This window comes from Panicum hallii, chromosome 3 (genome assembly GCF_002211085.1).
Source record: "Panicum hallii strain FIL2 chromosome 3, PHallii_v3.1, whole genome shotgun sequence".
Taxonomy (NCBI): Eukaryota; Viridiplantae; Streptophyta; class Magnoliopsida; order Poales; family Poaceae; genus Panicum; species Panicum hallii.
This window is the reverse complement of record NC_038044.1, coordinates 62,715,756-62,738,437: the sequence shown is the minus strand read 5'-3', so window position 1 is coordinate 62,738,437 and position 22,682 is coordinate 62,715,756. Positions and strand designations below refer to the sequence as shown.

General features: G+C 46.4%; 3 protein-coding genes across 4 annotated transcripts; all 3 read left to right on the top strand.

The window, feature by feature from the left end:
* The first annotated feature begins 1,044 nt into the window (after positions 1 to 1,044).
* LOC112887020 (homeobox-leucine zipper protein HOX33-like) lies at positions 1,045 to 8,552 on the top strand. Its single transcript, XM_025953091.1, has 18 exons — positions 1,045 to 1,561; positions 3,137 to 3,296; positions 4,254 to 4,372; positions 4,459 to 4,549; positions 4,635 to 4,730; positions 4,808 to 4,921; positions 5,016 to 5,099; positions 5,370 to 5,525; positions 5,648 to 5,722; positions 5,835 to 5,941; positions 6,053 to 6,248; positions 6,410 to 6,598; positions 6,687 to 6,767; positions 6,861 to 6,995; positions 7,093 to 7,424; positions 7,561 to 7,666; positions 7,770 to 7,919; positions 8,061 to 8,552. The coding sequence occupies exons 1-18, from the start codon at positions 1,338 to 1,340 to the stop codon at positions 8,205 to 8,207; spliced, it is 2,562 nt and encodes an 853-aa protein (XP_025808876.1). The 5' UTR covers positions 1,045 to 1,337; the 3' UTR covers positions 8,208 to 8,552.
* Positions 8,553 to 10,700: 2,148 nt separating this feature from the next.
* Positions 10,701 to 14,377, top strand: LOC112887850 (release factor glutamine methyltransferase). Of its 2 annotated transcripts, none has more exons than XM_025954132.1 (4): positions 10,701 to 11,428; positions 12,068 to 12,313; positions 12,741 to 12,922; positions 13,855 to 14,377. In XM_025954132.1, the coding sequence occupies exons 1-3, from the start codon at positions 10,748 to 10,750 to the stop codon at positions 12,870 to 12,872; spliced, it is 1,059 nt and encodes a 352-aa protein (XP_025809917.1). In that variant the 5' UTR covers positions 10,701 to 10,747; the 3' UTR covers positions 12,873 to 12,922; positions 13,855 to 14,377. The 2 variants fall into 2 exon arrangements, with proteins under 2 accessions (XP_025809917.1, XP_025809916.1); XM_025954131.1 differs by having other exon boundaries at positions 13,775 to 14,377.
* A 2,864-nt stretch (positions 14,378 to 17,241) lies between these two features.
* LOC112886252 lies at positions 17,242 to 22,596 on the top strand. The gene is made up of 9 exons (XM_025952082.1): positions 17,242 to 18,290; positions 19,316 to 19,445; positions 19,566 to 20,053; positions 20,134 to 20,214; positions 20,322 to 20,420; positions 20,679 to 20,792; positions 20,880 to 20,951; positions 21,514 to 21,585; positions 21,722 to 22,596. Exons 1-9 carry the CDS (start codon positions 17,970 to 17,972, stop codon positions 21,980 to 21,982), a joined length of 1,638 nt encoding a protein of 545 aa, XP_025807867.1. The 5' UTR covers positions 17,242 to 17,969; the 3' UTR covers positions 21,983 to 22,596.
* The last annotated feature ends 86 nt before the right edge of the window (positions 22,597 to 22,682 follow it).

Here is a 22,682-nt window from a genome sequence, read left to right as displayed (position 1 = left end):
AGCCATGCTCAAGGAAGAAAGAAGGAAAAATATTCTCAGTCACACAGACTTCTAAAAAGTGTGATGTAAAAATACTTGATGCCAAAAGAATCTCGCTTTGACAGAGCTTTATGCTGTTTAAAGCTGCCACTTATCCTGTGAACTCGACCAAACCTTTCTGTTTCGGACGGCACCATGCTCCAACTTTGAACAGTTCGAGATGGCAACATAGTTCAAATTCTATAGCTAAGGGGCATAATGAAAATATGTTGATGCTATCTTTTTTCTAGAAGAAGTTTATGTTAAGGAATTTATAGATTTTTTTTGCTGATTTCAAGAGCCCCTGGTATAATTTATTGACACATCCTTGTTCAAAATATTATACTCTTATTATGTTTTATCCATTTAGTACCTTGATTTCTATTCGCTTCGTTATACCAACAGGCTCATGTTAAGAAATTTAAACAGGCTCATGCCTCATGTTAAGAAATTTATAATTTTCTATCGAGATTTTCAAAGCTTGCACGCAGAACTCGTGGTATCACAAACTTTTTCAAAGTAGGGAAGGTACTTCACAAACCAACAAGGGAAGAATTCATTATACATCTCCGTCCACCAAATGAGATAATTTATCACACTAATACCATGATTTTTATCCACTTCGTTTGAGATTATAATACATATCTTATTTTTAGTATAAGAATTTTGTCAATAATTATCTAATTTGCTCATGATTTTCATGGAAATTTATGATATTCGATTCATCTTAAAAATTTTGCTTACATATGATATCTAATTATCTAAATGATGTATTTTGGATAATTATTAGTCCAAATGTTGTGCTGACGACTTGTTTTGTAATTCACATGGAGAGCGGCAACCTATATGTTGTCATGTTAAAAGGTCAAATTTATTAGTTAACCCAAATGCTTCTACCAATTCTTCAAAGAAATTAAAAAATCCACAATACAAAGAACAAAACCGGAGGAGAAGAGAGGGGAAAAACCAGAACCCATGGGCCATGGCACCGCTCGCTCGCTCTCTCTATCTCTCTCTCTCGCGCACACACGGGAGGATGCCGAGAGAGGACAAGAGGAGAGAGAAAGCTTCCATGTGACCAAAAAATTACTCCGTGCAGCAGCAGCTGCTGCTATAGTAGCAGGACTCTATTAAAACAAGCCCACAGAGCTTTCTTGCTCCTCTCCACTCTTCAGCTCTCTCTACTCCCCTTCCATCACTTACCCACACCCACCACCTACTCCCAAAGCACACGCCCAGCGCCCGCCATGGCAGCACCCACGGGAGCTTGCGGCTCCAGCTCCCCTTCTTCCTCGTGCTAGCTTGCTTACCCGGTGGCGATGGCGGCGGTGGCGAGCAGGGAGAGGCTCTCCCCAGGCGCCGCGCCGCAGGTGGACACGGGCAAGTACGTGCGGTACACGCCGGAGCAGGTGGAGGCGCTGGAGCGCGTCTACAGCGAGTGCCCCAAGCCCAGCTCGCTGCGCCGGCAGCAGCTCATCAGGGACTGCCCCATCCTCAGCAACATCGAGCCCAAGCAGATCAAGGTCTGGTTCCAGAACCGCAGGTCAGTCATCTCCCGTTCGATCTATTGTTCCTCCTATGGTCATCCTGTCGCTATTCTTCCTGCATTTACTTTTTGCGCAGAAAGGCACAATTTTGTGCGGTTTTGGTGTGCGAGATTCGGTTTTGGAGTGATTTTGGTCGGTTTCTTTGCTTGTTTTATGAATGGGTCATGGGTCTCTGTTGATGGCCTTTGCCTCTGTAAAGCTTGGAGTCTTGGGCTGTTTTAAGCAGATTTAACATGTTGGGTTGTGCGAAAATGGGTCATTCTGTAGTTCTGTAGGGCTGATTTAGTGGTTCTGGGTGTTCTTTGCAGCGGCAATGGGGTCATTTTCAGTGGGTAAATTTGTCTATTCTTCAGAGATTTGTTGAAAATGAGGCCCTTGTTATTTTGCTTGAATCCACGCCTATAGTCTTCGATTTTTATTCTTTTTAGATTTTGAGAAGCTTTGCACGATGATTTGAGTTCCTGTATCTCCAGTATTTGTGTCACATACTTTTTGCCATCTGTAGGTTAGGTAGGGAGCTAAAGCAACCATCTTTTGTCAGATTTGTTGGGAAGGAGTATTTGGTTTGTGCGTTCTTGTAAATGCGATGCTACTCGTGGTGATAATGACTTGCTACCTGGGAATTTCTTTGTTTCTTGTGCTTGCATTTGTTGGAATTAATCTTGTTGCCTAGCATAAGGCTGAATGTGTGGTGTCGTGTGAACCTTTTCACGTGTACGCCAAGAAGTCTAGAATGTAGGGTCACTTGTGTTAGCCACCAGCAAAATCAAGAAGTCGCCTGTTAAGTTCTTATTCATGCATGGTAGTACACCGATGCGTCAATCTGAACCCAGCTGATTGTTATCTTTTTAAAATGGTACTTGCAACATGAATATGAGAACAGGAGAAGGGCAAATAGAAGCAAGTGCTAGTTGTGCCGCACCACTGAATCCCTGAGTAGAGTTTTCTCCCACGAGCAAACGTGTATGTCTGGCTGTTGACCGATCCAACAGCATTCTGAGTTGAGGCCCGTCTTTTCCACCTCACTGCTGGTTCTCTTATTCACTGTGCTCGCGGCCCCTCTGAACATCACCTCATAGGCGATATCACTTTGCCTTCTTTTTGAGTTGATTAAAAGCTGGGTACAGTTTTGTTCTTGGTGGTGCCACTATGCAAGAATGAGAATAACGACACCTTTTAAACAAAAAGCTTTGGTGAAGGGTAAAAGTAACCGAGAATCTTTCACCCTGAGCTCAGGAAGTGCTAATTTTGACCAGACTTCATAGATGCAGACACACATCACTTTCAATTAGGCAATGATTCACATACATTGGTTCTTACATAGTAGTAGGCATTTTGTCTCTTTCGCTGCACTTTTTCCATACATTCCTGTATAATGATCACCCATTCATTCCATAAGAGAATATTACTGAAATGCTTTACTATCACTCTCTTTCTGTTCATTCTCCGTTTGTGGGAATCAATAACTAGGAGGGAAACCTGTGTAGTGCAAGCCACTGTTTGTATAGTCGTTTACTTTTGTTGGTGGGCGGCGTGCCTGCCACTGAACTGTGCTTTCTTGTGATTGGCAGATGCCGGGAGAAGCAGCGCAAGGAGGCCTCTCGCCTGCAAACTGTGAATCGGAAGCTGAGTGCAATGAATAAGCTGTTGATGGAGGAGAATGACCGGCTGCAGAAACAGGTGTCCCGTCTCGTCTATGACAACGGGTACATGAAGAATCAACTCCACAGTGTGAGCTCCCTTTCTGTTTTCAATGTTACGTCAGCTTAGACTAGAAATGATTTGGTTTCATAAGGGTGCGTTTGGTTGGGGAGCCAACTTGAATGGAATGGCTCCATTCCAATTTCTGAGAATGGAGCCGCTCCGTTCTACGTTTGGTAAGAAGAACGGAGCCGCTCTATTTTTTGTTTGGTTGGAGAGTGTGTTAGAGTAGAACCGTTCCATTCTGTGTTTGGTTGGAGAACCAGGTGAGTGTGGCTACCTCCTCCTTTGTTGGGGTGAGCTTACCACCATATTTCAGTTAAAATGCATCATAATTAACTAAGTTTCAATATGACATAATATGTAAAATTAGTCATAAGTGCATTGTTCAAGGACACAGGCAACGCATACATGAGCCCAAATTTCTCCTGCGAACTGCCAAAATCACTGAAACCGAGCAGATCAAGATGAAGAAACAGATCAAGAAGCCACGCGGGGGGGGGGGGGGGCGCTCCAGGCCGCCGCCGGCCCACCGACTTCAGCACCAACGCGTCGTCCGGGGGCGGGGGCCGGCGTGCGGGGGGGCGGCGCGCGGGGAGCAGGCCGTGCGGGGGCCGGCGGGTGGGGGGCGGCGCGCGGTGGCCGTGCGGGGGGAAGAGAGGGAGCGGTGCCCCTATCTCGCACGCGGGAGAGAAGAAAAGGAGCGCTCGCGTCCGGTCGGATTTGGGGAGCGGGATGGTTCCGCATATCAGCGGAATATTCGTATCTTTCCGCTCCCGGAGCCACTCCGTTCTTTCTCGATTGCAACCAAACACCTAGAAAAAAGGAGCGGAACGGTTCCATTCCGATTCGCTCTCCAACCAAACACATCCTAATTCATGGCTTGCTGCATTCTTGATTCAATAGTCTGTTACTGGCATGAATGGTTGTTTCCAGTTTCTGTCAGTTTTTTTTTTGCTTGCAGTAACATGTGCTTTAATTTGGCAGCCTTCTGTAGCCACCACAGACACAAGCTGTGAGTCTGTGGTGACAAGTAGTCAGCACTACCAACAGCAAAACCCAGCAGTTCCGCCTCCTCCACAAAGGGATGCGAACAACCCAGCAGGGTAACCGGAAAACCTGGTTCCATTCATCCCCCAAGGCTATACTTGCTCTATATAATTTGACAGAGTGTTATTTTCCCTTTGTGCAGTCTACTCGCTATCGCTGAGGAGACCTTGGCAGAGTTCATGTCCAAGGCGACTGGCACTGCCATCAACTGGGTGCAAATGGTTGGGATGAAGGTAATGTACTTGTACACATGGTACAATATTGTGATGCACCTCATGTTAATCTTTCTAACCATTTCAATTGTGGTACTGATCACAGCCTGGTCCGGATTCCGTTGGAATCATCGCTGTTTCGCACAACTGCAGTGGCGTAGCAGCACGAGCTTGCGGCCTTGTGAGCCTTGAGCCCACAAAGGTGTGTTGATTATCATTGGTCTTGCCTTTCTGTAGCTTCTGCAGACATGAGACATCTCCTAATGTATTTCCTTTTAGGTTGCTGAGATCCTTAAGGATCGCCCATCATGGTATCGCGATTGTCGGCATGTTGATATTGTCCATGTTATCCCTACGGGTAATGGTGGAACGATTGAGCTCATCTATATGCAGGTATATGTCTGCACAGAAGGTTCCTTTACGTGCTTGTTTAGGTACTAGTAGCTGTGCTTTTGTTGACAGTGATAATTTCTGTTTTAATTTGTAGACGTATGCACTGACAACTCTGGCGGGACCACGCGACTTTTGGACTCTCCGATACACCAGTGGTCTTGACGATGGCAGTCTTGTGGTATGACTTACGTTCTTGATTTACCTGCTGCCGTTTTATTTGTCTGATTGTTATGTTCCGGCCAAGCTTAGTTTGTTATTATTATTTTTGGATTGAACTACCTACCTAATTTTTTTACCTGCTCTTTTCTCAGTAGTGCAAATTCTGTTGTAAAATTGTTTCTTTTCACCATTGTGTTAATTGGTGCTTAGCTGTCACTTCTTTTGCATAACCATTATATTTGCTCCTTACCCACAATATTGGTAACATTGTGGCTGTCTTTTGCTGTAGATCTGTGAAAGGTCATTGACTCAGTCCACTGGTGGTCCTTGTGGACCTAATGTTCCGACATTTATCAGAGCTGAGGTCCTACCTAGTGGTTATCTCATTCGACCATGTGACGGGGGAGGCTCCATGATTTACATTGTGGATCATGTTGATCTGAATGTAAGTAGTAGCGAGCCTTTCATACTAATGAAGTGTGCACTTTGACTAATTTTGTAAGTTATACATCTAATTTTTTTCTTGGAGCAGATATGTGTCTAATTTATCTTGTGCTTCTACAACAGGCTAAGAGTGTGCCTGAGGTTCTTCGACCACTCTATGAATCACCTAAGATACTATCTCAGAAGATGACTGCTGCGGTATGTGTAACTGTTCATTCTCATTGTTGCTAAGCATTCGCTAGGCTTTGACTGTACTCCTGAATCTGTAGTTTTACTGATGCACCAGTGACATGTACTGGTTTGTGTACAGGCGTTGCGACACATTAGGCAAATTGCACATGAATCAAGTGGTGAAATCCCCTATGGTGCTGGGCGCCAGCCAGCTGTTCTCAGAACCTTCAGTCAAAGGCTCAGCAGGTTTGTAAAAGATCGAAGCCCTGTGATCTTGAAAGGATTTGCCAGACTGGCTTCTAATAGCATTCCATGCTTGTCTATCACTGCTCTGAAATCCAAACTCTAATTTTGCAGAGGCTTCAATGATGCTGTGAGTGGTTTTCCAGATGATGGCTGGTCTCCTTTGTTGAGCAGTGATGGCCCTGAGGATATTACAATTACAGTGAACTCATCTCCAAACAAACTTGTTGGATCTCATGTCAGCCCCTCCCCATTCTTTTCTGCTATAGGGGGTGGCATTATGTGCGCAAAAGCATCAATGCTGTTGCAGGTTTGTACATGTGCTCAACTGTGCTCCTTTTTAAGTAACCATATACTCCATTTAGTTGCTTGTTGCAATTGTAAATGAACAGTCACCATGCTTGTTTGCTTAAATAAAATTAATTCTTGTATGCTTAATTTTACTCCAATGTATTTCTTTGGATATTGTAGAATGTGCCACCTGCTCTACTTGTGCGATTCTTGAGGGAGCATCGCTCTGAATGGGCTGATCCTGGTGTTGATGCTTATTCCGCTGCCTCTTTGAGGGCCAACCCATATGCTGTTCCAGGTTTAAGGGCTGGTGGGTTTATGGGAAACCAGGTTATATTACCCCTTGCTCGAACCTTGGAGCATGAAGAGGTAATTGATTAATTGTGTCCCCTTTCACCTGTCTTCTTGTAAGAAACATCCAATACAAGTTCCATCTAACTAACTCTTTCGATTATAGTCCTTGGAGGTTATTAGGCTTGAGGGACATGGCTTTAGCCACGACGAGGTGCTTATGTCTCGAGATATGTTTCTTCTGCAGGTAATATGCCTTTTCAATCTGTTTCTTGCTTTGTGGTTCATGGTTTTTTTTTCCACATTCTCCTGATGGCATATATATTATCTGTTATCACAGCTTTGCAGCGGGGTTGATGAGAGTGCTCCTGGTGCATGTGCGCAGCTTGTCTTTGCACCTATCGATGAATCTTTTGCTGATGATGCGCCGTTGCTACCCTCAGGCTTCCGTGTTATACCACTGGACGATAAAATGGTTCGTACATTCGATCTAATTAGTTAATCTTGGGATCCTATTTCTTGGTCTTGTCACTTCTCACACTGGTTATTCATTATGAACCCATATACTGCAGGATATGCCCTCTGCCACCCGCACACTAGACCTTGCTTCGGCCCTTGAGGTTGGATCAGGTGCAGGCTCGCGTGCCCCAAGTGATGCGTCGGGCGCATGCACCACGAGATCAGTCCTGACTATTGCCTTCCAGTTCTCGTTCGAGAACCACCTTCGTGAAAGCGTTGCAGCCATGGCCAGGCAGTATGTCAGGGGTGTGATGGCATCTGTGCAGAGGGTGGCCATGGCGATTGCTCCCTCCCGCCTTGGCTCACATATCCAACTGAAGCACCCGCACCCGCCGGGCTCTCCTGAGGCACTTGCACTAGCCACGTGGATTGGCAGGAGCTACAGGTAGAACTTCTCAGCTAGCTGTGCATTCTTTGTTTGATCCACACCGGAAATATTACTGTTCTGTTCGTCTATAGCATTATCCTTGGAACTGTGTGTTATTGAGTTCCACAAAGTTGCTGATGACTTCAAATTCCAGGGTGCACACTGGCACAGAGATCCGCTGGTCAGACACTGAAGGCGCGGACAATCCCCTCATGCCCTTCTGGAAGCACAGCGATGCGATACTCTGCTGCTCTCTGAAGGTCAGTCTACGATATTCTTATTGTTTTCATGACCCCATCAACGCGGCCTAGCTTATGCAATAACCTGAAACTGGCCATCGATCCTCGCTGTCGATCACTGCAGTCTCCCTTCACGCTCAAGTTCGCCAACAGTGCCGGCTTCGACATCCTGGAGACGACGATGGTGAACATCCAGGACATGCCGCTGGAGGCAGTCCTCGACGACGAGGGGCGGAAGTCTTTGTTCACTGAGCTCCCCAAGATCATGCAGCAGGTACTGTTATCGATCAGCTAGCGTTGTACCCTGTCACCGCATCCATCTATTTGGCCACTGGCATGACCACGAGTCCATGACCAACAAGGTGAGGTCTTCTGAAACCTAACCTGGCTGACGACTCTCCTCCCTTGCGTGCAGGGCTGGGCGTACCTCCCCGGCAGCGTGTGCCGGTCCAGCATGGGGCGACAGGCGTCATACGAGCAGGCGGTGGCCTGGAAGGTGGTGGGCGACGACGGTGCGCCGCAGGGCCTGGCGCTCATGCTCGCCAACTGGACCTTCATCTGATGCTGCTCCTCAGCTTCGGCCTCGCCATTTTCATCGGATGGTGACTGTATCCTACTACGTAGTTTGCTTGCATCGCACCTGTTTGTTATGTTGTGTTGTGCTGTAATGACTGGAGAACCTGAAATGTTTGCTGCTCCTTTCTACGTTCTAAGTTCCTGCTGTATCCTCTGGAGTCTGGATTAAGACAGTGCTGCTGCAACTTGTGTGAGGTTAAAGACCCTAGTAATTAGTATTATCCGTGAGATGTATGCACCATGCCATGGTTTCAGACTTTCAGTGATGTTGTGTTGTGCTGGACAATCGAGGTATGTTGATGAAGTCTGCTTGATGCAGTGTTTCTGTAAATTTCCTCACTTTTTTTTTTCTGTTCATGTGCCTCGCCTTCTGGTTCTGAAGATGGCCGCTGTCCCGGCCTGTTGATAAGCTCAGCGAAGAGAGGAGTGGTTCGAGGCATGGAGGGAGCTCGCTGGTCCTCGCGCGGCCGGCGACGGTGGCGTTGCCTGTTGGCCCCGGAGCAGCGGATGGATGGAGCGTTGTGCTCCGCGCGTGTCGCGTTGCGTGCGCGAGCAGGCTCTGCCAGGGAGCAGAGCAGAGCGCGCACGCGCCTGACATGCTCCGGCCGGCTTTGGCGGAAAAACTTGGAATCTAAACAAGTTGTTCGGCTCCCGGCCAAGCCGGCCACCACGCCACGCCATATGAGCGGATGACTGGATGAGGACGTGACATGGCCTGCCGACGCCCGCGCCGTGGGCCCAGCGGCAGAACAGCAGGGCCCAACCGTCACAGGATAAGGGAGGGGCGAGGGAGGACAAGTACTCTAAATGCTGCCTGGTCGTCGGCCTGCCCGGCCGGTGTAACCGCCGCTCCACCGACCGTCGGCGCCATTACTATCCCCGCTGCCGATAACTCGCCGGAGTAGCTCGTGCAGTCGTGCTAGCTCGAGGCTCGAGTACTCGCAGCATGCGTGCAGGGCAGCAGCCGCTCCTGCTCTGCTGTACCCTGCAAGCTACGCTGCCTGCAGCAGTTCCTCTGCAGCCAGCTGGCACCTGCACGGCTGCACCGGCCTGCCTTTGTCTGTGTATCGCTTTAAAGTTTAAACTCTGCCATCGTCGTCGTCGGCTGGCTGTGCCTCTGCCGGTGACCAGTCACTGGTTCACTGGCTGGGCCTGTCTCAAGTAAAGATGGCAACGAGTAAACTATCCGCGGATATTGCCTCTGGATATCCATACCCGCGACCAAAAAACTATAACTGAACCCATACCCGTTACCCGCAACGGATAGCAAAACGTATCCATATCCGTTACCCGCGGGTAACGGATATCCGCGGATATATCCGCGGGGGGGGGGGGGGGGGGCGCTAGCGCCGCTGGTCGCCCGGGTGGGGGGCCGGCCTGCCTAGCGTGCCCGCGGGGGTGGGGGGGCGGAGCTGGATCTGCCCCGTGGCGGGCCGGGGGGGAAGGGAGAGGGGCGGCGGGCGGCAGTGCGGCACAGGGAGGAGGGGGAAGGGAGAGGGGCGGCGGCACAGGGAGGAGGGGGAAGGGGGAGGGGCGGCGATGGCACAGGGAGGAGGGGGAGGGGAGAGGGGCGGCGGCGGCATAGGGAGGAGGGGAAGGGAGAGGGGCGGCGGCGGCACAGGGAGGAGGGGGAAGGGAGAGGGCGGCGGCGGGGCGGCGGAGGGGCGGCGAAGGGGAGAGCGGTGGCGCCAAGCCCGAGTGAGGCGGCACACAGGCCTGAGGAGGAGGAGAGGGGTGGCGGAGGGGCCGGCGTAGGGGCGGCGGAGGGGCGGCGGAGGGGGCGGCGGAGGACGGGCGGAGGGGCCGGCGGAGGGGCCGCGGAGGGGCCGGCGTAGGAGCGGCGGAGGGCGGGCGGAGGGGCCGGCGGAGGCGCCGGCGGCTGGGGGCTGGGGCCTTGGGCGGCTGGGCATTGGGAGCCTGGGAAGCGAAACCCTAATTCCTTATATATTTAAGGGTACTCGGGCCCACATGTCAGCGGGTATTCGGGTTTACGGGTTCGGGTATCATTTTTTCATACCCATTAGAAAATATCCGTGGGTTTAGAGTTGTACCCGCGCCCGTACCCGCGGGCACAGATCCAGACCCGTATCCGCGCCCACCGGGTACGGTATCCGCGGGTGCGCGGGTATTTCCTACCCGTTGCCATCCCTAGTCTCAAGCTACGATACGAAGCTAGCCGCCTAGAGGTCAGGAGGCAATGCTTGCAGGGTCGCAGGGAGCAGGACGACAGGACAAGCTGCCGCTGCTCATTGCAAATTTGCAATGCACACGGCGTACTCCTGTGGGCCGTGGGCCTGTCGATGCAGCGTGGCACGCTTGGGCCGTCGTGGGCTCTGTGCACGTGGACCCACCCTAGGAGGCCTGGCCCAACAACCACCGCACCGTTCGTTGTGATGATGGTACGGCCCATAGACGGGCCGAAATGGTGTTGGGTTTGGACCCGACCCGGTCCATCACCATCCGTCCGTCCCCTTCCTCGCGCCGCACCCTCAGGCCTCAACAGCCACTTCCCCGAGAGAAGCCGCCATGGCCACGCTCTCGCTATCCTCCCGCCCCCTCACCTTCCTCCGCCCGAACCGTACCAAGCCTCCCCTCCACCGCCTCCTCCGCCACAAGCCCCTCGCCTCGTCCTCCGCCTCCGCCCTCACGCCGCCGACTCCCCGCGCCGACCCCTCCCCCACCCCCGACCCCGACCCCACCCCGCTCTTCCTCCGCTCGGCGTCCCACCCGGTCCCGGCCGCGGCCCTCGTCTCCTTCCGCCGCCGCGCGGCCGCGCTCGTCCCGCCCTCCGCGCCGCACCTCCACCGCCACCTCCGCTGGCTCCTCGCCGACGCCGCCGCCGACCCCTCCTCCGACCCGGCGCTCCTCCGCGCGCCGCTGGACGACCTCGAGGCCATGTGGACCCGACACGTCCGGGAACGGCGCCCGTTCCAGTACGTGGTCGGGAACGAGCACTGGCGGGACCTGGTGGTGGCGGTGAGAGAGGGCGTGCTCATCCCGCGGCCGGAGACGGAGGCGGTCGTGGACATGATAAGAAAAGTGGAGGGGTTCGCGGACGGGTGGTGGGCGGACCTCGGCACCGGGAGCGGCGCCATCGCCGTGGCCGTGGCGAGGGAGCTCGGGCACGAGGGGAGGGTGTTCGCCGTTGATGTCAGCGAGGTGGCCGTCGAGGTCGCGACGCTCAATGTCCAGAGGTATGGGGTGCAGGTGAGCCCTGGGGATTGCGTTTCTCTTTGGAAATGAGGAAGATCACATAAAAGCTTCCATTTTTAGCAGCATCGGTCTGAGTAACTGTGGGTATCCAGAGCTAATCGTATGGTTCAAATGTGGGATAGCTAGCTTGGTGGATTTTATAACAGAAGTATTGATGGATCCAAATGGGATCACTGGGAAAGGAGGGGGTTGAGTTGTCAAGTTAGATAAGAGCCAGGGAATTTCAAGTTGGGGCACAGTCTTGTGTGATGCGGCTAGTAGTAGTCTCATTCGCTTTTCAGTCTTTTTTGGACTTTCGTTGAGGAAAGCATGTCCAGAGATGCTCCTTTCTAGCCTTTATGTTTCAGTGAGCAATAAGCGTGAATGTTTGTTCGAGGTGTCAAACTGCTACAAGATAATATTTGCACACTTGTGTTTTTAGCACATGCTCTGATAGCCTGTCTTATATCCACCTAAAGGTTTATGAGCGACGCAATAGCACACACTAAGTAGTGTTGATAAAAGTCTGGGAAATAAAAGGGAAAACTATCGACAAGCTTGGTTTACAATTATTAAGCATAGTTCAGTTTGTTTAACCTTTCAGAAGTGCATAGAAACTTGCTGTGGATAAGAGTTTTGCTATGTTGAAATTAGGGTAAAGTTGAAATAAGGCATGGTTCGTGGTTCAAACCTCTGGAAGATGTGAAAGGAAAACTCATGGGTGTGATTAGTAACCCTCCGTATATTCCAACCGATGATTTACCTGGACTGCAACCAGAGGTTGGTTGGCATGAACCAAAGTTGGCGCTTGACGGAGGCAAGGAAGGCCTTGAGCATCTGCTCCATCTTTGTGAAGGCTTATCTTCAGTCCTGAAGCCTGGAGGTTTCTTTGTTTTTGAGGTATGACATCTTCCGATACATTTTTTCGAAGTCTGGTATGTTATCACTGTATATATGACTGGATGAGTTCAGCATGTTTCTGTTATTTGGAAACTTTTTTTTTCTTACCAAGATGTTCTCTTGTCTAACCGAACTGGAACTTTTTGTTGTTTTGATCATTTAGTAAAGCAACAGGTTAATTTATTCAAAAAATACTGATGCTCTTATGGAAGTATCTCAATCTATGAGACAAGAAAACTGTTGCTTCTGCACCCATTATGATTCATGGATTGCCCCAACACTGTCTCCCTACTAAGCCTTTGACTCATTTCCTGCACAGCGTCATGCACATTGTTCTTGTTTGTTTTGTTGCTTTGCAAATCTTATATTGTTATTGTTTCTCCAAGGAAATGTAACACTCAAGTACCTCTGTGCTTCTATTTGGCAGACTAATGGCAATAAGCAGTCCGAGTTCCTTGTTGATTTGATAAGCACAAAGTGGAATTCTTCTTTTCATAATGTGGAGGCAGTATTAGACTTTGCAGAAATCAAGCGTTTTGTAACAGGATATCGCAGATGAACACCAAAGCATGGATGTTGATGTAATCCTTTGGAGATAAAAAGACTTTGGTAAGAATCATGCCATTTGTGACTGGGATACAATCATACAATGCGATAGTTTTATACATCACTTGCATAGTGTCTTAATTTTAATTCATTCACGTGTTTTCTCTTGTGCCTTTGACTCAATTTGCATAACTTAATTACTTATACTATAGTAATTAATCAGCACAATTTGTTGAACTTCTACGAGAACTGAACATTAGTTTCTTATAGTCGTAAGAATAGTCTGATGCATGAGTTAGCTTTATGTTCATGATATCCTTGTAGTTTGTAATGACATAGCATACTTTTGCTATAGGGTTTCATGAGTAACACCTTTTTAGTGTTTGCATTTTCTTTTGTTTATTTTGGTCTGAAATCTCTACAGCACTACTTTTTTTATTTAGTCCCACGTAAACTCCTCAGTCCTCATTGTTGTCGACTTTCACTCTTATTGCTAACTTGTCCAATAGAATTTTCACGCGTCCAAAATTAATTTGCATGAGTGTGACAAAATCATAATTTGGATACCGGAGGTTTTGTTAACATTATCGTTACATTTTTTTGCCAGGAAGTGTTGACAAAGTTCATAAGAATCTGCATCTTAACTGTACATGGATTAGATAACTGAATATAATTCATATGTAGGGAAAGAATTTAGTGGAACGATAAACCACATTACGGAGACCAAAACTAACAAACTCTTTGGGGGCACCTAAACCCCCTTTTGATCATTTATATTTTCTCCCAAATTATTTCTTTATTTTCATGTGCAAAATCTTGTTGATTGTATATGCTGGACCGCTGCCTCTGTGTGTTTGGTAAATCTTCTTGTGTTTGCAGTATTTAATCCTCCTTTTTTTTTACCCTGTTTGTCAGGCCCTTGCCATTTAAAAAATGGGATCGGTCTGGGATGGCTTCAGCAGAAAGCAAACAACTCATACCATTGCCCTCTGCAGAGCTTATCACTTGCAGTTTAAGCCTGGTGGTGGCAATGATATATCAGAAAGTCAATCATCAATATATATATTCTTTAGGCACGCGAGGTAATATTTTCACCAAAGCCAAGCCAAGGACCGATCAATGGTTCAACTGCACAAGGAAGCTGTACAATAGACAAGAGTTGGCAGTTTGCATTCAGAAGCATGTATTTGGCCACTTGTTTTGCGGCGTGTTGGGTGATGATTGTGATTTAAAGTGGAGGCTTTTGTGGCTTCCAAAATTATTCCGCCGTCCACGCGCCACTTTGTGTGCTTAATTATTGATACCGTGGGCCGGGTGATTTTTTTTTGTATTTTTTTCTTTTTTGGCCCCTCCTTTGGATCCATCTCCAGGTAAATTCCATGGAAGATGAAGTCCATGTTTTATTTTATTTTTTCATTCTTTCTAGTAATCCCAGAAATCTTGAATGAAAAAACAGAAGACATACCTAAGGATGACTTTACACTGCAGTAACAATTTTGTGGCTGGATTGCTGATGAATTGCTTTACAAGTTACCATGGCAGGTACAATTCTTCTGTGCTTCATAATTCTGTTCTGCCCTTTTGGCTAGTCATTGTATGATGCAAGTTTGATCGGCTGATGATTCACTCGTAGCATTTTCGAAGTCCGTGCTCACTAATTTATCCTTGGTAAAAAGAACACTAGACTTATTACTGCTAAAAATATTCCGAAAATCATGAGACGTGACACCTAAGGATTCCAGCACAGGGGTCGCTGAAAGGGAATGTCGAGGTCAAGAGATACCGTCTTATCTTGTTCATCTTTTTGCTGCTAAGAAGTTTATTGGCAAAAGCTATACACTTCTATGCAATCTTTGGCCAACTCCTTGACTACCTCTAGAGATTGCAGGAAGCTGGTGGTAAGCAGGTAGCATGGCAAGTCTGACGGCTTGTGAGTTGTGAGGTGGTTCTCTCCTGTTCGTCTACCTCACCCATCGTTGTCCATACAAGATACAACCTGGTCGTTTGTTTTTTTTATATGAAAAATCCGGTTGTTTGGTTTGTTTGTCCACCAATTTGCAGTGCAACTGTTGTATGGTATGAGGAGTATGCCAAAGATGTGATTAGTTGATTTGCCAACGCCCAACTTGGGTTGAACTGCATTTGGTTTTTGTCGTTGAAAACACTATATTTTGAAGGTTGATATTTGGATTTTTCATACTTGTGGAAAGAATGGCATGTGGGGAGTATAATGTGCATGAGGGTTAGAAAACTTGCAGGGAATGTGGCTGATGGTGAGGTTTGCATGGTTGTTGTGTAAGTAACAGCAAGCACCAAGTCAGGTCAAGAGAAAAAGAGATGTGCATATTGGGAGTTCAATGTGGGTGCTTAATCTGACTTTCTCTTTGTTTTAGGTTGTAGATTATAGAATGACAATTGAAAACAAAGAGCACCAAGTCAAGGTAGAAATCTTTACATTATGCCGGTTTGGTGAACTAGTCTTGCCACTGCAGATAATGGTACAAACACCCTGCAAAATCCAAATGCACATTTAACTTGCCAAGTCAAGACTTGCAGGCCAATAGTATCTGTGTCTGCTACCCTTGTGCCATGGCATATGCATGCAATCATTGAGAAGCAAAACCATATTCTTTGCCATCTGACCTCAGATTCATGATGCAATCACCCCTTGTGAGTTGTGGTCTGTAAAAATTTAGGTCAAATGTATACTAGTAGCTACTGAAGAATGAATTAAATATGCAAAGAAAAAGAAAAAAGAAAAAAAGGAGGGAGAGAGAAGAGAAAAGGAGGGAAAAAAATTGCCAAGTCGCTTTGCTTGGAGGCCAAAACATATCTTGGCTGGGGTCATGCAGACGCTTCTTGACCAAATGACCAGTAGAATCCTACATCTCATCTCATCACAGGTCAACTAGGAGGCATGCTTCTTTGATCTTCTTTTTTTAAATATATAAAAACGATTTCTTTTATCTTTACCATGCAGACCTATAATTCTACTAGCACCTGCCCCAATAATTAGGCATGTGGATGGCATGTGACTCACTGATTCCATTTTGCACAATCAACCCCCTGACCATGCCAAATTGCATGGAAAGGACAGAGAGAGTGCTCTTGGAATGTTCTCTTGCAGTGCAGGCTTCAAACAAAATGATTAATGTCAAGACACTGGTGGCAACGCACCATTAACCATTTGCATACAGGACAAGTCTTTTGTACGGCACATTAGTTCTGGTGGTTCATCTCCTCCCATCCACACACCATTGCTATGTTTGATCCAGCACTTCCCAACTGTTTTGGTACCAAACTGTAACGACCAAGGACAGGAACGGAATTATCTACTTTTGGTTCTTTCATGCTTGATACCATTTTGTTCTCTTGTGTTTGGTGCCCATGTGGACACCTGTATTTTGCAATTTTAGAAATATGAATAATAGGCAGAGGAAAGCAGATGGTTGGACTTTGGAGGGGAGAAACCAGCCTGCATATATGCATGGACCCACATGAAAGAGAAAAATAAGATGGAGAAAGAAAGCAAAAAGGTTATCACACTCCAACATTGTTATGGAATCCTTCGGACCAGAGGGAAAGAGGAGGCTCGAGAGGTTGGCATTACTTTTGCAAGCACAATCATATGCTCAGGTGATGGTGAAATTGTATTTTCCTCAAGGCTAAGTAAAATCAAAACATAGCAATTATAGAACCAAACACTACCATAGTTTTGAACAAAGCAAATAATAATAATCTAGTGTCATAAGCATTTCTTACTCTCCATTTTTTCTCATGAAATTGCAGGAGCACTTTACTTCAAAAAAGAAAAAGAAATTGCAGGGGAGATCACCTCAATTTCAAAATACCTTTCACTTTTTTTTTTTGAGAAATATATACCTTTCACTTTGGCAAGAGGGAGAATAATAAATCCCCCTTCGAATTCTTTGTACTACTAGTAGTAGCTGACACCTCACAATTCCCAAGGCATTTTCCCCAAGTTGACCCTGCCAACCTTGCTGATTTCCGTTATTGCCACCATCCTCATCCTGGATGAGTAATTCCCAAGCATCAAACCGCTCCAATCTCCCGTGATCAATAGCTCCAATTTCAGGCCAAGCACGACATAATAAATGAACTATGTTACTGCTGCAATGTTTTCTCATTATCTACTACTATTTTTGAACCAGTATTAATTTTCCTTCTCATCATTAAACCAAGAGATATTAAATCTCCCAGCTCATAAAATTGTCAACATTTCAGTCACTGTCACCACTCATACCCTCACTCATCCTCCTGCTGCTATCACTGTTGCTCATTCAATTAGCAGCTTCTCTAACCTCTCTCTATCCTCTCAGAACAAAACACTCTTTCCCTCTCTAACCTCTCTCTCGCTCTAACCACCCACCCCATAGCAAAAGCCATCAGACCACTGCGCTACCCATGCCTCCCCCATTGTCATTGCATAGACAGTAGCAACAGTTAACTCTTCTTCTCCCTCCCTCGCATATTACTCTCTCTACCCTCTTTTGCAAGATCTCTTCGTCGTCTTCTCTTTTCCCTTTTAACTCCACCGCAATCCCTCTTTTGTCACGAGCCAAGCCGAGAGCCGCAAAAGCAAGTACAGCACCACCAAAAGAAGGGCGCCGCTTGTGCCAAAGCTCGGATTCTCCATTCCCGTCTATTTTACCCCCCCTCCCCACCGATTCACCGGCGCGAGATCCACACGCAGGTGTCGGCGGCTCGCAATCCCCGGGAAAGATGGCGCCTTTCTGAGCCTCCTCCGGGGATTTCTCGTCGTTTCTTGGCTCCAAAGCGGCGGCTTCCAGCGGCTCCGGCCAATTCTGCTGAGGTGGAGGCAGTGGTTTTAGGGCTCGATCCGTTGTGCGCGGGTGTCTGGCCCGGTAGGGTGCGGTGGTTCTCGGCGAGTTCTTGAGCTGGTTGCGGCGCTTATTCCTCTTCTTGGAGCTATTCGATTGGTTTGGGGGGAAGCTGATTCTTGCGACCGAGGGTCCAGCGGGCTGTTGCTGCGGCTCTTGTGGTGGATTTTTTTTTGAATTCGATTGGGTGATATGGGGTCCTTGCCGTCCCTGGATTGAGCATTCCGACCGGATTCTTGCGGGCTTCCATGGCGGATTTGGGGCTGTGGAAGCAGGCGTGGAGGTGGGTGCTGTCCCAGAAGCACATCCTGGCGTGGGCGCACACGGCGGCGTGCGGCAGCCGGGAGCGCCTCGCCTTCCTGGTCGATCGGCACTGGCCGGCCGTGTCCCGGGCCTGCGCGACCTCCTCGCGCCTCGCGCTCGCTGCGCTGCGGCAATGGCGCGGATGTATGGCGCGCGGCGTGCTGGCGGTGGCGAGCCTGGGCCCTGCCGCGGTGTTCGTGATCCTCTGGAGCTTCTTCGTGTGCATGACCTCCCCGGCGTGGGCTCTCTTCGCGCTCCTTAGCCTGGTTCGTGCTCCGCAAATCCTGCTTGTCTTGTTGCTCCTGCAGTTTAGCTCAGATTTACCGGATAAGGATTTTGTGTGACAGATTCTAAATCCTTGCCATGTGCTGCTTTTGCTATCCAACTTTGGGATGCATGTGAGTTTACATTTCTTTACAAAAGTGTAGTTAAAGTGTTACCTGATGGATGGTGAAAAAAGTAGGATAGGATGGCCTAAACTGTGGCAGCATTGGTTGGCTTCATGAGTTGCTGCCAAATGTTCGTGTGAAGCTTTTAGTAGTATCTTTCTTCTATGCTATCTCAAAGTAACATCTACATGAAGTATGAACTGCTTGTTGCGTTGTTAAGCTTCTTCTGCACTACTTAGATCTATCTAGTTTGTTTTGCTACCAAAGGTAGGATGGTGATGAAACACAACTTTTGGATGAGCATGACCTGATCTAATCCTGCTATGTGAATACATCTAGCTATATTGGTGCCATCTATTTCAGAATAGGTGATCAATCAATTATTTATTTGGTAGTCTGGCATGATGCTACTTCATCCTTCTTAAATTGACTTGCTATTTATGAGAATGCATCATGTCTGTAAATATGTACCCTGTGGGGAGTAATGAATAATCCCATCTTGGCAGAAGACTTTCATGCTGAATTAAATACAGTTTGTTTGATTCATTAATTTGTTTGAGATTCTGTCTGCTTGTAACCCCAGTTGTGAAGATTAGTGGGATTAATTAATTTGTTGAGAATGCTAGACCTTTTCAGCTACTAGATTGCACTGGGTCAGTCATACATAAATTCAAGCGGTAGAAATGGAAAAAAATAAAGGGAAGAATCCTAATGCTTGGTCCCCAGATATTTTCTCACTGTTAAGTTTTGACATTTTGATGCTGACTGCATTTTTCATTGTCATCAAATGTACTTGTATAATTTGTAGCTTTAACTTGCAAGTAATGGTACAAGATTTCATATTTAGAAAGATATCAGAAGATATGTTGTTTGCAAAATTTTTTAATAGCTCAATATTTCAGGGGGCTGCTGGTGCAGTTGTTCACTATATGGGCTACACACCTGGCCTTTTCATTGTTGGGCTGTTTGGGATATTGATTATGTGGATGTATGGCTACTTTTGGATTACAGGAATGCTTCTAGTTGCTGGAGGTTTGTTTTTTTTAATCTCATGAGAATGCTTATTTCCTACAAGTCCATAACCTGTTTCGTTTTTCCCTACTAGTCATATTACCCTTTCACCTGATAATAGGCTTCTATGTGATAATGCAGGTTGTATGTGCTCTTTGAAACATGCTCGATATGTGATACCGATTTTGACCACATATGCTATTTATTGTGTGGCTGTTCGTGTTGGGTGGCTTGGAGTCTTCTTGACACTCAATCTTTCGTTCTTGACAAATGATCTTCTTAATAAGTTACTGCAAGGATATGAGGGATGCACCGAAGAAGAACAATTCGAAGATATGAAGGATTCTGATCCAGTTATGGATGAGTTCTATCGTAGCTGTGAATTCCCTCCGACTCCTGACAGTGAACCTGAGACTGTATCTTCTGCAAAGCCATATTGCTCAGCACCCACCCAAGATGTCTTACATGTACAAAAAGAGGAACCTCCTAGTAAAGTAGTGAAATCTGATTCTAGTTCATTGGATGAGATTAAGAGGATAATGGATGGTTCGAACTATTATGAAGTTTTGGGCATACCTCGTAACAGAAGCATTGATCAAAAGTCCCTGAAAAAAGAATACCACAGAATGGTAATACGTCACAACCCCCTATAAAAGAGAAATTCATGTATCGCTCTCTATTTTTATGGTCTTGTGTTGTGTTTGTCTAGGTCCTGCTTGTACATCCTGATAAAAATATGGGAAATCCGTTGGCTTGTGAGTCATTCAAAAAGCTTCAATCAGCTTACGAGGCAAGTATTTTTATGCATATGCTTTGGCTTTTCATTCACTGTCACTTTTCTTTATCACCATTATAGCTCTCGGTGAAGGTAACTTGTGTAGTCATACGTTCATACAGGTCCTCTCTGATTTCACAAAGAAAAACAGCTATGATGAACAGCTGAGGAAAGAAGAATCACAGAATATGACCCCAAGATCACGCGTTGTCTCTCAACAGGTTGTTTCTGTTAATTAATATACAATTTATTGCTCGTTCTATATATCCGATCAAGTATTCACATATAGTGTAACTTATTGAGAAAATTATCATGGTGCCATTGCAAAGATGCACAGACTGGGAAATACTACTACTAGTGAGGATGGGCACGTATGCCTGGGTTCTCATGTCAGAGACACAGCAATTCTGTTTTTCATCATGGCTGACCTAGTGGATGACAATAAATAAATGTATCTGATAGACAACTTTATTTTGTAGAGTGGGGTAGAGTTTCTTTCCGAAGAGTCCAGGCGTATACAATGCACTAAGTGTGGTAATTTCCATATATGGATATGCACCAAGAGAAGTAAAACAAAAGCAAGATTCTGTCAGGTTAGGCACCCTGCATGGACTTTTCAGGGTACTTTTTGATTGATTGGATATGACTGCAGCTTATTACTGGGAATTATGTCACTGTAGGGTTGCGATCAGTTTCATCAGGCCAAGGATGGAGATGGATGGGTTGAAACCAGATTTTCAACCTCCGTCAAGGTACCTTGATGTCTTGCTTTAACAAATTTAAATGGAGAAACTTAAAAACAGTGTTGGCCTTTGTAATTGAACTGCTAAAAAAATTGTATAGAATGGTTTCAAACAAATGGAAAATGAAGTAAATGAAAGTACAATTGTCAATTATGTGAATTCTGTGATTCTGCCAGTGCAAATACTTGTGTTTATAGAGACAAGTATCAGTTTCTTGCCATAAGCTAGTCTTGTGCTTTCTGAGGCCAATTTTTTGTTTTGAGTTTCAACCATTTTAGGCATAACAGGCCAAGTATGTAAGGCATCTGACTATGCTACTTAACTACTTAGGGAGAATATTTTAAGTTGGTATAGGTGGATTCCTAAGTTACCTTTGTCATGGTTATTCAGCTTCATGCCTTCAATCTCTATTAAATTTTTTCTTCACACTAGTTAAATCATTCTAATTCTGAACCACAGAACCTTTGGAAGCTATTCAATTTTAGCATGCCAATTTTCCCAATGAAAATGTCCCAAGATACTTAGTTTTTTTAGTTCTTTGTATTTGAGCAATGTGCATTTTTCACTTCAGATGGAAATACCACGAGCTTTTGTTTGTGCTGAGAGCAAAATATTTGATGTGTCTGAGTGGGCTACCTGCCAGGTGAGTCTCTGGCTCAATCTATGTTTTGACGTATGACTTACAGCTGTGAGTTTTATTCACATGGAACGCTTCATTGCTCCATTAAGGGAAATACGAATTTACTTCTCTAATTCATTTTTCTGTTGCTGATTACCAGGGAATGGAGTGTAAGCCTAACACTCATGGTCCAACTTTTATGGTGAACATGGTCGGAGCAGATAGGATGCCTCAGAGATCCTACAGTTCCCGGTATCCCTTCAGCTTGGATGCAGAGATGATCCCTGAAGATGAATTTGAGCTGTGGCTTCAGCAGGCATTGGCATCAGGTGTCTTTGCTGACAGCCCGAAGCGCAGGAAAAGCTGGAGTCCGTTCAAGCTGCCCCAAAAGGGGATTAAAAGTTGGCGGAGATCATCATGAGGGTATGGCATTATGCAGCAGGGTCGGGCGACCACGCATTGGAATGAAGGCAATAATGCAAGGCCTCGTGAATGTAAATAGACTGACCAACAATTTGCCTGGACGGGCAACTAATTTTTGTTCGAAAGGAGAAACAGGACGTAAAAGGAACACTCGAACGAATAGGTGTGACAAGTCTCACTATTGAACTTGGTTCCCTCTGCTAACATCCAACGAGTTTAGCTGCGAAGCAGTATGCTGTTCGTCGTATATTCAAAAACACTGGTGGTTCTGTTGTGTATTAATTTCACTATTTCAGTAGTTTAGGGATCGACATTTGGAAGACTGCTGAAACATCATGCCTGGACTGTAAGAAGGTTGAGATATGAAGGGATGTTTATGTTACATCAATGTAGTAATTTCTGGTATCATCTTCTGGTGAAGTGAAGGAAATGACAGTAGAATTTGGCTGTAAATACACTAACAGCTTCCACCTGGAATTCACTGCTTGTAACATTGTATACCGATGAAACCTAATCCTGTGAGAGACTTGCGTAATCCAGGTCTCTGCTGTAACACTGACATCATGCTCTGTAACGTCCTGGTGATAATATAGGTCTAATTCTGGACTATAATCATTGCTCATTTCTTATTGCTACTGATAATCTATTCCCAGCTTTAATATTTGCCTGTTTCTAGGTACTGCTGTCGATACGTTCTG